This window comes from Globicephala melas, chromosome 13, assembly GCF_963455315.2.
Source record: "Globicephala melas chromosome 13, mGloMel1.2, whole genome shotgun sequence".
NCBI lineage: Eukaryota > Metazoa > Chordata > Mammalia > Artiodactyla > Delphinidae > Globicephala > Globicephala melas.
In genome coordinates, this window is record NC_083326.1 from 77,680,358 (window position 1) to 77,693,405 (window position 13,048).

At 46.0% G+C, this 13,048-nt stretch overlaps 1 protein-coding gene across 5 annotated transcripts in view; it reads left to right on the forward strand.

Moving 5' to 3' along the window:
- RNFT2 (ring finger protein, transmembrane 2) overlaps positions 1-13,048 on the forward strand; it is a 66,706-nt gene that overhangs the window by 39,429 nt on the left and 14,229 nt on the right. For all 5 annotated transcript variants that reach the window (XM_060311024.1, XM_030860421.2, XM_030860424.2 and 2 more), the window contains one exon: positions 12,041-12,190. In XM_060311024.1, coding sequence (XP_060167007.1) covers positions 12,041-12,190 — 150 coding nt within the window. The remainder of the gene's footprint in view (positions 1-12,040; positions 12,191-13,048) is intronic.

Sequence of the window (13,048 nt, forward strand, 5' to 3'; positions counted from 1 at the left end):
CACGATTTATTCCTGCCTCCTGTGCCTATGTTGAGCTTTCTCATCTGAGAAATGGGACTGGGTCATAACTACCCCACCAGGGGAGCATTTGATGCACAATTCCTGGCCCATGGTAGGTGCTTAATAATGAGATTACTTTCTCCTCCTTGGCCCCCTCTTTGCCTGGTCTCTCACTCCTGGGTGCCCTTTTCCTTCTGTCCTCTAGCTCTGTCATTTCTCCCCTCTCTTCTTTTGCCCACATCCCCTAGTTCCTCTCCGGTGTCCCTCTCCTCCCCCACCCCCTGCATTTCTCTCTAGCCTTTCTTCTAGTCCCAGTGCCCTCAACACCTGTTGCCCCCAGCACTCCTGGCCGTTGTTCTGAGGTCAGTTACCAAGCTCTTCCCCACCCGCCAAGCCTTCTCAAGTCTGAGAAGTCCTAGACGGGCCCTTCTGCTCCTCAGCGGGTCGATGTTGCGGCTGTTCTGTTCTGAAGAGCTCTTTCAGCCGCGGTCCCCCGTGCAGCCTGCAGTCATAACAGACCTGCAGGCCGCCTTCCCAAGAAAAGAAGTCTTTGTTTTCAGCTCTTTGCGCGGGCCCAGCCCGCCCATTTCGGAAGCGTGGCCCTGTCCCCTGTGGCGGCCGGGAGCTAACCAGCGGTCCAGGGCAAGAAAAGCAAATGAGGGAAAGCACCCGGGAGGCTGGACGCAGTTCCTGCTTATTTTCCCCACATTAGGGGAGGGCTCTGCAATGAGGAGTCCCTTTGGCCCAGTGCTAGCCTTAACTCGGAGAAGCTTTCCGGCCTCTTTTCCTGACACCCCCTCTCTGTGGGGAACCGCCTCTCCCTCTCCTGATGCGGCTGTCAGTCACGGCGCCCCGCCCACCCCCTGCCCCATCTGACCAATCCATCCAAGGCTCGCTGTCCTGGTTGGCAAATGCCCCCCCGCCCCCCCTCCCCCGGGAGAAACAAGGCCCCCCCCCCCTCTGTTGGAGTTAAGCTGTGAGAGTGTTGGCTTGGGGCTACTAGTGGCCATCTTTCCTACCAGGTAGAGGTGTACAGAACTTTCTATTAGCTGTGTCCCCTGGGGCTATCCTCTCCTCTCTTTCCTTATCTGTGAAATGGGAGCATTAATAGCACCTACCTCACAGTATTGTGCAGAGAGTAGGTGCCTAGCACATAGTAAGAGCCAAGTCATCGTCCTTTCTTCTACACTGCATGCCTTTCTCATGGTGCTCTGTGCTGAACCCAGCACTCACTAGACAGCCCCTTTTCCTCTCTCCTAGCCTCATCTTTTTTATAAACCCTTCCTTATACACTGACCCTTGCTTCCTAGCACCTTTGGCATCAGGGTTCTCTATGAGCCACACCTGTGGAAAACCTAGCTATTTGAACTACAAGGTCATTTAGCCCACCTGTTCATTTGTTCATTCATTCACTCAAAAAACATTTTTTGATCACCTACTCAGTGCCAAATCCTTTGTATTAGTTAGAATTGGGATAAGCCAGTAACAGCAAAAATAATAATAGCTTAAATTTAAGAAGGGTTTATTTCTTCCCATGTAAAGTCCAAAGGTAAGCAGTCCAAACCTGGTAGTGTGACACCTTCCAGGTTACTACTTCACCAATCCTAGGGTGTGGGACTCCTCCTCATAGTCCAAGATGGCAGCTAGAGCACTAGCCATCACATCTAAGTTCCAGATAGCAGGAAGGAGGATGGGGGAAGAATAAGGTGAAAGTTTCTCTGAAGTTGTCACATGACACTTCTACTATAGCTTAGTGCCACTGAAGTGCCACTAGAATGGCACCTGGTTGCAAGAGAAGCTGGGAGATGTAGTCTTTGTTTAAGATATCATCCAGCTAAAATATTGAGGACTCTAGTGCTAAGGAAGAAGGAGAGAAAGAATGTAAGCTGACAGCAACTAGGGACACACCCTGACTAAGCATAGGGGAAAGATGGTGAACAGGATATGGTTCTCTGCATTCATGAAGCTCACAGCCTATCAAAGAAATAGATAATAATAATAATATAAAATAGATAACCAACAAGGACCTACTGAGTAGCACAGAACACTGCTTGATATTCTGTAATAACCTAAATGGGAAAAGAATTTTAAAAAATAGATACATATATATGTATAACTGAATCACTTTACTATACACCTGAAACTATACACCTGAAATTAACACAACATTGTTAATCAACTATGCTTCAACACAAAATAAAAATTTTTTAAAATAAAAATAAATTTTTAAAAATAAAATGCTTTCGGGCTTCCCTGGTGGCACAGTGGTTGAGAGTCCGCCTGCTGATGCAGGGGACACGGGTTGGTGCCCCAGTCCGGGAATGATCCCACATGCTGCGGAGCAGCTAGGCTCGTGAGCCGTGGCTGCTGAGCCTGCGTGTCCGGAGCCTGTGCTCCGCAACGGGATAGGCTACAACAGTGAGAGGCCCGCGTACCGCAAAAAAAGAAAAAAAAAAAAGCTTTCTTAAAAATAATAATAGTCAAAATTATTGAATACTTACTCTATTCCACATGCTTCTCAGGGATTCGCAAACATTTTAGACTTAGGGCCTCTTTACACTTTTAGAAAGCATTGAAGACCCTAAAGAACTTGCTTACGTGGGTTATTGCTATGACCCTTGTAACCATAATAGAAATTAAAATCAATTCACCACAATTGAAATTAAAACCAAGAACTTTTTACAGTACTCACTAATTAACTTAAAATAATAATCAACCCATTATGTGTTAAAATAAATAACATTTTAAAGAGACATAACTATTTTTTAATTAATGAGAAAAGGGACTTGTTTTTATATTTTCATAAATTAATATCTGGCTTGATAGAAGATACTTGCATTCTCATTTGTTGCAAATCATGTCATATAGCCTCAGGAAAAACTCAACTGTATACTTGGTAGAGAATAAAAATGTCACTTAATGTCTGAGAATTATGATGAAAATAGTTTTGACTTCACAGACCTTCTGGAAGGGTTTTGGGGACCCTCAGGGTCCTGGACCACACTTGGAGAAATGCTGATTTAGTTGGATGCTTACAGTATCCCTATGTAGTAGTCACGATCAAGGTGACGAATTTTCCCCAGAATGTGGCAAATGCATGGAGCCTCCATAGTGCCCTATGGCTCCACTGTAGACGGCCAGGTCGAGAGGCCTTGGTGAGTAGTTTAGCCTTTGTCCTGGGGGTAGTGGGGAGCCAGGGAGGGTTATAAGCAGGGGTCCGCAATGATCAGATTTGTATTCTTCAAAGAACATTCTAGAAAGAAGCACAGGTATCGCTCTCCTCGTGGCAGTGCGGCTGGCTTTTTGGCACAGGGTCTTGGAGTGCTAACCCAACAAGCCAGCCTTAAGAAGCACTGGCAAACATCACCAGCCATCCACACATCAGACCCACCCAAGAGACTTACCTTATGGGACAGTCAGCACCCAGGATGGCTATGACTTATCTCTCCTTAGCCCTTAGTCCAAAATGAGCTTCCTTTAACAGGCAGCAAGTAGTAGTGATAATAATAATAGCCAACATTTAATAGTATGGTATGTCACACCTTGTTTTTTCTTTCTCCTTTTCTTTATTTTTTATTTATTTATTTTTTAACATCTTTATTGGAGTATAATTGCTTTACATTGTTGTGTTAGTTTCTGCTGTATAACAAAGTGAATCAGCTATATGTATACATATATCCCCATATCCCCTCCCTATTGAGTCTCCCTCCCACCCTCCTTATCCCACCCCTCTAGGTGGTCACAAAGCACTGATCTAGTCTCCCTGTGCTGTGCGGCCCCTTCCCACTAGCTATCTGTTTTACATTTGGTAGTGTACATATGTCAATGTCACTCTCATTTCGTCCCAGCTTACCCTTCCCCCTCCCCCATCCTCAAGTCCATTCTCTACGTCTGCGTCTTTATTCTTGTCCTGCCCCTAGGTTCTTCAGAACCCTTTTTTTGTTTGTTTGTTTTGTTTTTTTAGATTCCATATATATGTGTTAGCATACGGTATTTGTTTTTCTCTTTCTGACTTATTTCAATCTGTATGACAGACTCTAGATCCATCCACCTCACTACAAATAACTCAATTTCATTTCTTTTTATGGCTGAGTAATATTCCATTGTATATATGTGCCATGTCTTCTTTATCCATTCATCTGTCGACAGACACTTAGGTTGCTTCCATGTCCTGGCTATTGTAAATAGTGCTGCAATAAAAAAAAAAAATAGTGCTGCAATGAACATTGTCACACCTTGTTTTAAGATCTTTACACGTTATTTCTCTGATGAGAGAGGATTTATAAAGTGGCCTCTGGAACCAGCCTGCCTGGATTCAAATTCTATCTCTGCCACCTACCAGCTGTGTGACTTTGAGCAAGTGACTTAACCTCCCTGTGCCTCAGTTTACTCTTCTGTAAAATGGGGATGATGATAGCTCCTATCTCATAGGTTGTTGTGAGGGTTAAATTAATACAAAGTGCTTAGAACAGCACTTGGCAAGTAATAAGCCTTCAGTGTATGTATTTGCTGTTATTAACATCAAAACTCTTTGAGGGACATACTATTATTACCTGAAGTCTATAGATGAAGACACTGAGGCCCACTTATTCACTCGGCTGAGCACCCTGGTTGGTGCCAAGCACTCCCTAGATTCTGCAAACAGAAATGGTAATGCCAAAAAGACACAGAGCCCCTGTATTTCAGGAGCATAACAAAGAAATATAGTCCGTGTTGGGGGTGAGTGCAAAAAAGAAAAATGAAAGCTGAATACAGAGGATGGGGAGGATGGGGGGAAGTAGGAAGTGCAGGGGTGCTATTTTATGTACATTGTTCAGTGATCCTTTCTGATGAGATGACATGCGTGCCAAGACCCAAGGGAAGTGAGGGAGCCAGCTGGCAGACATCAGGAGGAAGAGTGCTCCAGGAAGAGGGAGGAGCAAGTGCAAAGACCCTGAGGTAGAATTGTGCTTGGTTTTTTTGTTTGTTTGTTTGTTTGTTTGAGAATCAGGCACATCAGACATGTGGGCAGGGGGCAGATCTTATAGGATCTGGAAGATAGGGTGAGAGTTTCAGATGTCACTCTGAGGGAGATAGAAGACATTGGCAGGTTTGAGCCCTGGGATGATTTGTTCTGCCTTGTATTTTGAGAAGCTCATTTTGGATACCGTGTCAGGAATAAATCACAGGGGGACAACAACAGAAGTTGTTAGGGAGCTGTTTCCAGCAGAATTTGTAGATGAATTGGATGTTGGTTCTGAGAGAAAGGAGAGTCAAGAATGATTGCAGGGGTTTGGGAGAGACAGACAGACAGACAGACATGGAAGGAGGGAGGATGCTCTCATGTCTCTTCTTATAAGGGCACTAATCCCATTCATGTGGGCTCCACCCTTATAACCTGATTACCTCCCAAAGGCCCCCTGGCCTAGGGTAATAAGCAGGGGTCCGCAATGATCAGATTTGTGTTCTTCAAAGAACATTCTAGAAAGAAGCACAGATATCGCTCTCCTCATGGCAGTGTGGCTGGCTTTTTGGCACAGAATCTTGGAGTGCTGACCCAACAAGCCAGCCTTAAGAAGCACTGGCAAACATCACCATCACCTCCTTAGATGAGTACTTTAGTTCATTTTTCTCTTTTTTTCTTTCTTTTGGCTTAAAACAGCCACCATTTTATTATTTCCCATGATTCTGTGGGTCAGGAGTTCAGCCAGGGTACACTGGGGACAGCTGGTCTCCATGTGATGTCCACTGAGGCTGGACCATCCACAATGACTTTTTTACTCCCAGGTCTAATGCCTCAGCTGACATGGGTGGGAAGACTTGCTCAGGTCCTATATCTGGGGCCTCGGTTCTCCCTGTTGGCTGGGTTCCTTGCTTCTCCCCTGTGTAGTGTTGCTCAGAACCTCTCCCTCTGCACCTGGCCTCTGCACGTGGTCTCCCCTTGTCCCTTGGGTTTCTCACAACGTGAGAAAGGAGGAAGGAAGGGGAGGAAGGGCAAGCAAGAAGGAGGCAGTGACAGCTGCCAGGTCTCATGCAGCCTGGGCCTGGGAGTCCCAGATAGCACCTCTGCCTCATTCTCGTTCATTCCTTAGTTCTTTTGAACCTGAGGTGTCCTGTCTCTAAAAGAACGTGAGTGACAGTAATAATGCCCACATCCCCAGATCATCATGAGGTTCTTTACTAGCTCTTATCATGCCCTGGGCCCTTCCTGGGTACCTATGTTTTAGGTGCATTTGCTCACTCAATCCTCACAATCACCTTGGCCTGTTGGAGCAAGTTTGTGTGGGCTTGTGAAAGCCAATGGTTACATTTTCAGGAAATTTGCAAGCAGTCGTTAAAACCCTAGGAAGCTTGAAATTGGCCCTGTGGGAGTACTTAGACCTCAGAAATTGGAAGCACACATATCAGGGCCATTTTTTTTTTTTGGTTGTTTTCTGGAGAACTGATTTGCCAGCACACCACTGTGTGTGTGTGTCTCTGTGTGTGTGTGTGTGTGTGTGTGTATGTGTTTTCAACCCCATTTACAGATGAGGAAACTGAGGCTCTGAGAAGTTAAATTGTTGTCCAAAATCAACCAATTTAGTAGGTAGCGGATTTGACTTTGGAGGCCCAATTCCCATGCCCTTAACTGCTGTGCTGTCCTACTTCTGTAGGTGAGAAAATGTGTATGAAAGAGATTTATAAACAGGTAAAGCCGTATAAATATTTATTATTAATTTTGATGCAGAAAAAAACTTTTATCCCTGTTTATCCATTCTTTATACCTTTGTACATTTACGCTGCTAACAGCTCTGATTATGTCTCCCTCCCCTTCCTCTTCATCCCCATGATCCTTCACATCACCTTTCCCAGGTAGGTGCGTTCTTCGAAAGTCTCCTAACCTGTTCCTTTCTTCGGCTTTCAGCATCCTGCTCGCCATCATTTCCCACTCCCTTCCAGTCAGCCCTCTGTCGTTTCCTTGCTTCCCACTTCACTTTTGGTCCCTCCCCCATCCTCACAGTAAAAGTCAGAACAGAACCTGCCTTCCCCTCCTTGACTGCTCCCAACCCCCTTTATCAGAATCCCAGCAGCGAGCTCTCTGTGCCTAAGTTCTGCAGCAATTGCTACTGTTCCCCTTTTACGGGTGGCAGGGAGGGCAGACAGGTCATAATCTGATCGCTTTCCTTGTTGTCTGACACCCCGGAGAAACCACATGTTCCGTTCGGTGGTCGTCAGAAATAACCTGCTTAAGCAACCTGGAATTATAAAACTGCTTAATTAGAGAGAGATGGTTTCACTGGGATATGCCCGGTTTTCCCCAGTGGTTTTACCTCCTCTCCAAGTGGCCGGCCCCCCAGCAGCTAATTGCTGCCTTTAGACCTCTCTCCCTTTATTTTATCTTCTGTGACATCAGGGCTTGCCTATGAAGAGAAGTACTCTCTTCCATGTTCCAACTCTCCTTCTCCATCAGCAAACTCTAGATGTTGACCCGAGTAATAAGGGTGGAAAATCTTAGGCTTCTGAGGTCTCTAGCTCTTAAATAAGCACCTGCTGTGTGCTGCGTGCTGGGAATATGACCAGGAACCAAATTGTCTTCATGCTAATGGGGCTTACGGTCCAGTGGGAGAGAGAGATACTGAAGTACTTTTTTTAATATTGTGAGAAGTGCTCTAAGGTGATTTAAAGGGTGTAACAGGAGCCCTTAATTTAATTAAGGAGTTGGGGAAGGCTTCTTATAGGAGGTGACAGTTAGCTGAGACCCAGAAGATGAACAGGTGTTAGCTCGGCAAAGAGTAGGGGACTACTAGTCCATCTACAGAGGAAGAGCTTGGTCTACATAGCAGAGCACCTGAAAGAAGGGCCAAGAAGCTGGTCCCTGAGCCTTCTCTGAAATTCTGGGGATGTATTGGAGTCCCCATCATGACTTGACTTATCTAGGTTCTGATGTTATAGACCAGGGGTTGTTAAACCGCAAGCTGCAGATCAAATATGCCTCGCAGCATCTGTGTTTGTAAGTAAAGTTTTATTGGAACACAGCCATGCCTATATGTTTCCCTACTGTCGATAGCTGAGGGGAATGGTGGTGACAGAGGCTGTATGACCTCAAAGCCAAAGTATTCACTACCTGGCCCTTTGCAGAAGATTGCTGACCTCTGTTCCAGACCCACGTGTTAGGTGAGTGGGAAGCTTGGGGTCTGGACCAGGAGACCAGCCTGCAGCTAGTGGAGCCTGAGAACTGGGGGATCCAAAGACAGTGACCAAGGATCAGTAATAGCAAGGTGGTTGGCAACAGGATCTGACACCAGCCTGTCTGGTTCCCGAGCTACACTCTTAACCACCAAGCCAGGCTGGTTGTGCAAGATTAGCCTGAGAGGGGACAGCAGGGTCTGTCTCCAGAGTCAACCAGATGCCAGCATGCAGGGGTTTCAAGAGACACAGGGACATAGGACCTTTCATGAGGTGGTCATGGCCTCAACCACCATGAGGCCAGGAGGACAAAGCAGGAGGCTGCCCAGCAAGATGGCCAAAGATTGACCATCCTTTCCATCACCTCTGGGCTGCTGGAATACCTTTCTTTCCTCATCCTGCCCATATTACTTCACTGCCCTTGTTCCACTTATCCATTGAAATAGTGCTCCTCAAACTTGAACGTGCACACACATCACCTGGGAACCTTGTTAAATTGCAGATTCTGATTCAGCAGGTCTCGGGTGACATTCCAGTTCTGCAAGGTCAGATACTGGGGTGAGTGGATGACTGGATGCCTTTCCTTGGTCCTTAGAAGATGTGGATACAGCTGCCTCAATGAGTCCTCTTCCAAGCGACCTGTGCTCAGCCCATCAAGACAGAATATAATGGGGTAGATATAAAGTCTCTGTCCACATTCTGTACATCATCCATTTGATGGATACACGACACTTTTTTTTGTTTTATAAATTTATTTATTTGGGTTTTTTTTTTTTTTGGCTGCGTTTGGTCTTCGTTGCTGCACGTGAGCTCTCTCCAGTGGCGGCGAGTGGGGGCTACTCTTCACTGCGGTGCGCAGGCTGCTCATTGCGGCGGCCTCTCCTGCTGCGGAGCACGGGCTCCAGGCACGCAGGCCTCAGTAGCTGTGGCACGTGGGCTCAGTAGTTGTGGCTTGCGGGCTCTTGAGTGCAGGCTCAGTAGTTGTGGCGCACGGGCCCAGTTGCTCCGCGGCATGTGGGACCTTCCCGGGCCAGGGCTCGAACCCGCGTCCCCTGCATTGGCAGGCAGACTCCCAATCACTGCGTCACCAGGGAAGCCCCACAATGCATTTTTATAACTTTTTTCTCCCTCTAGTTTAAGCACTATGCTCAGCACAAAAAAAAAAAAAAAAAAGGAAAAGGCAGAAAACCACAACGAAAACGAGTAGTCTCTGCATTCTGTATCTTTTCCACTTGGAACTATAATATGAGCACTTCCCTGCATTAATAGATATCCTTCACCAGGATGATTTCTTTTCTAACTTTTTCTTTTGAAATAATTTTAGACTTAGAGAAAAGTTGCAAAAATAATACAGAGAGTTCCCATATATCCATCACCCAACTTCCCCTAATATTAACATCTAATAGAACCATAGTGCAATTAGCAAAGCCAGGAAATTCACATTGGTACCGTTATTATTAACTAAACTACAGACCTTATCACATTTTGCCAGTTGTTCCACAAATGTCTTTTTCCTGGTCTAGGATCGAATCTAAGATCCCACGTTGCATTTATTTGTCATGTCTCCTTAGTCCTCTCTAACGTAACAATTCCTTGGTCTTTTCTTTGTCTTTCATGACCTTCACACTTTTGAAGAATGCTGGGCAGTTATTTTGTAGAATGTTCCTTAGTTTGGCTTTGTCTTGTTTTTTATGATTCAATTGAGCTTGTAAGTTTTTGACCAGAATACACAGGATGATGCTGTATTGTTCCCAGGGCATCTTATCAGGGGTTTAGGCTTCAATATGACTTATTACTGGGGATGTTAACCTTGATCACTTGGTTAAGGCAGTATGTAGTGGATCTCTTCACTGCAAAGTCACTCCTTTTCAGGATGATATTTGATTGGCTGTATGGCTTTGCATCATCGATCCCTACCATAACCAGACCCTCTTTTTGCACATTTAGTTGTTACGTGTTTTTGTTTGTACTGTTTCAGAGAATGCTGCAGTGGCCATTCCTACTGGCATATCTATTAGCACATATCCCTGATTATTAGGATAAATTCCTAGAAGTAGAATTGCTGGAGCCAAGATTATTCACATCTTTAAGGCTGTGTATGCTTGGGGCGGTACTATTTGTTTCTATGTTTGTTTATTTGTTTCAATCAACTTTATTGAGGTGTATAACATTGTATATCTGTACAAGAAAATGCATAGATTTGAAGCACACGTTTCAGTGAGTTTTGGCAAATGTATACCTACGTGTAACCACCACCCCCATCACTATATAAAATACAAAATTTACATATACAATCTACAGTTTCTTTCATCCCCCAAAATTCCTTGACGCCCCCTTGCAGTCATTCCTCAGACAACCACTGATCTTATTTCCATCAGTGCAGTTTATTTTTTTAACTTTATTTTTGGCTGCGTTGGATCTTCGTTGCTGCGCGTGGGCTTTCTCTAGTTGGGGCGAGCAGGGGCTACTCTTCGTTGCGGTGCGCAGGTTTCTCATTGCCGTGGCTTCTCTTGTTGTGGAGCACGGGCTCTAGGCGCACGGGCTTCAGTAGTTGTGGCACGCAGGCCCAGTAGTTGTGGTTCGTGGGCTCTAGAGCGCAGGCTCAGTAGTTGTGGCACACAGGTTAGTTGCTCCGTGGCATGTGGGACCATTCCGGGCCAGGGCTCGAACCCGTGTCCCCTGCATTGGCAGGCAGATTCTTAACCACTGCACCACCAGGGAAGTCTTCAGTGCAGTTTTATGTTACCTATTCTAGGACTTCATATTAATCAGAATTACCCACTATGTACTCTTTTGTATCTGTCTCCTTTGACAGGAGAGAATGTTTGAGATTCATTCATGTTGCTGTGTATTGCAAACATTTGTTCCCTTTTTATTGCTGAGTAATGTCCTATTATATAAATATACCACAATTTGTTTATCCATTCTTCCATTGATGGACATTTGGGCTGTTTCCAGTTTGAAGATATTATGAATAAAGGTGCTGTGAACATTCGCCTGCAGATGGACATATGTTTTCATTTCTCTCAGGTGCACACCTGGGAGTGGAATTACTGAGTCCTAAGCAGGTGTCTGTTTAACTTTATTAGACACGACAGGGTGGGTTATTTTCTTCTCCATTTTATAGCACAGGCCCCAGAAAGCTTGAGGGACTTGAATAAAAGCCAAAAGAGGAAGAGAAAGAGAACGCTAGATGCTTTTCCTGTTTATTTCCTTTAACCTTCAGAGCCACCCTAGAAGGTAGCGGTTGTGATTCCCATTCTGTAGATGAGCACAGTGAGGCTCACGAACGTGCAGCAGGATAAGGTGCTGAGTCCCCCAGGTCTGAGAACCCAAGTCCACGTTCTTTCACCAGATATGATCCTGCCTCCTTGGAGACAGTAGGTGGGGCAGCTGGGAACGAGAACACGTCTTCCCCCCTCTCCTCTTCTCTGCCTGTCCTTCCTGCATCCTGTGGTCCGCCCTGCCCACGCCGCTGAGGGCAGTCGCCCTCGATGCCTGGGTCAGCCCCCTAGAGATGACAGTGATCCGAGTGCAGGGCCAGGGACTGTGCCTCCATGATTGGCTTTGAGCCCCCAAAGCCACAGCAGGCACCAGGGAGTGACCCACACTCCAACCCTCGGCCAAAGGTGTCCAGTTTCTCCCTCCCTGAGATGCGATCCCCAGAGTGTTGATCTACTGGGCTGGTGGGCAGCGGGCGAGGGCAGCGGGCAGGGGCCGTGTTTCCCCGGCCACATTGCAGGCCCATTAGAAGCAGGCCTGAGTGCTTTACAAAGCTGATTAATGGGCTGCCTGTGACCTGGAATGTCATTACTCCCCGGGCTGGGGGGCCCCCCAGCTGGGTCCTTTGGGTCTTTACTGCTAATCATAATTGATGCTTTCTGTGTGGTTGCAGGGAAAGTTCTATCTGGTCATCGAGGAGTTGAGCCAGCTGTTCCGATCACTCGTTCCCATCCAGCTGTGGTATAAATACATCATGGGTGACGATGCCTCCAACAGCTACTTCCTCGGAGGGGTCCTGATCGTTCTCTACAGCCTCTGCAAGGTGAGGTGGCCTGGGGGAGGCTGGAGGGCTGGCCTGAGGAAGACCCATTCACTAGCTGGGCCTGGCAGCGAGGGCAAGTGGGGAGCCTGGAATAACACCCTCATCTCTTTGTTTAATTGAAAAATTAAATTCACACAACGCAAAATTAACCACTAACCATTTTACAGTGAACAATTCAGTGGCATTTAGCAGATTCTCAGTGTTGTGCCACTGCCACCTCTGTCTAGTTCCAAGACACGTTCATCACCCCAAAAAGAAACTGTACCCATGAAGCAATCACTCTTCATTCCTCCACCAGTGCCTGGCCACCACTAGTCTTCTTTCTGAAGACCCTATGGATTTAGCTTTTCTGGACATTTCATATAAATGGAATCATTCACTATGGAACCTTTGGTGTCTGGCTTCTTTCACTTAGCGTCATTTCTAAGGTTCCTCCACGTCACAGCACATATCAGTACTTCACTCATTTTTATGGTTACAGCCATCCTAATTTCTTGCCCATGAACCTCACCATATGCCATCATTTCATGTTGTCCTCTTCACAGCAACCCTTCAAAATACATACCATTATCACTCCTAGATTATGGGCGAGGGTACTGAGGCTCAGAGAGAAGTCACTTGCCCAGCATCACTCAGCTAGTGATCACAGAACAAGCGTCCAAGTCTGGATCTCTCAACCCACCGACAACACTGCTACAGAATTTGTTCTCTGTTCCTCTTAAATTGCATGCCCTCAGCTCTGCAAATCAGTATGCAGTGCTTCTCTTCTCATCATTAGTACAAATCAGGTTTTCCTCCCTAACAACACACACATCCTCCTCTTTCTTTTCCCTTATCTATTTAAGGCTTTAGAGAATT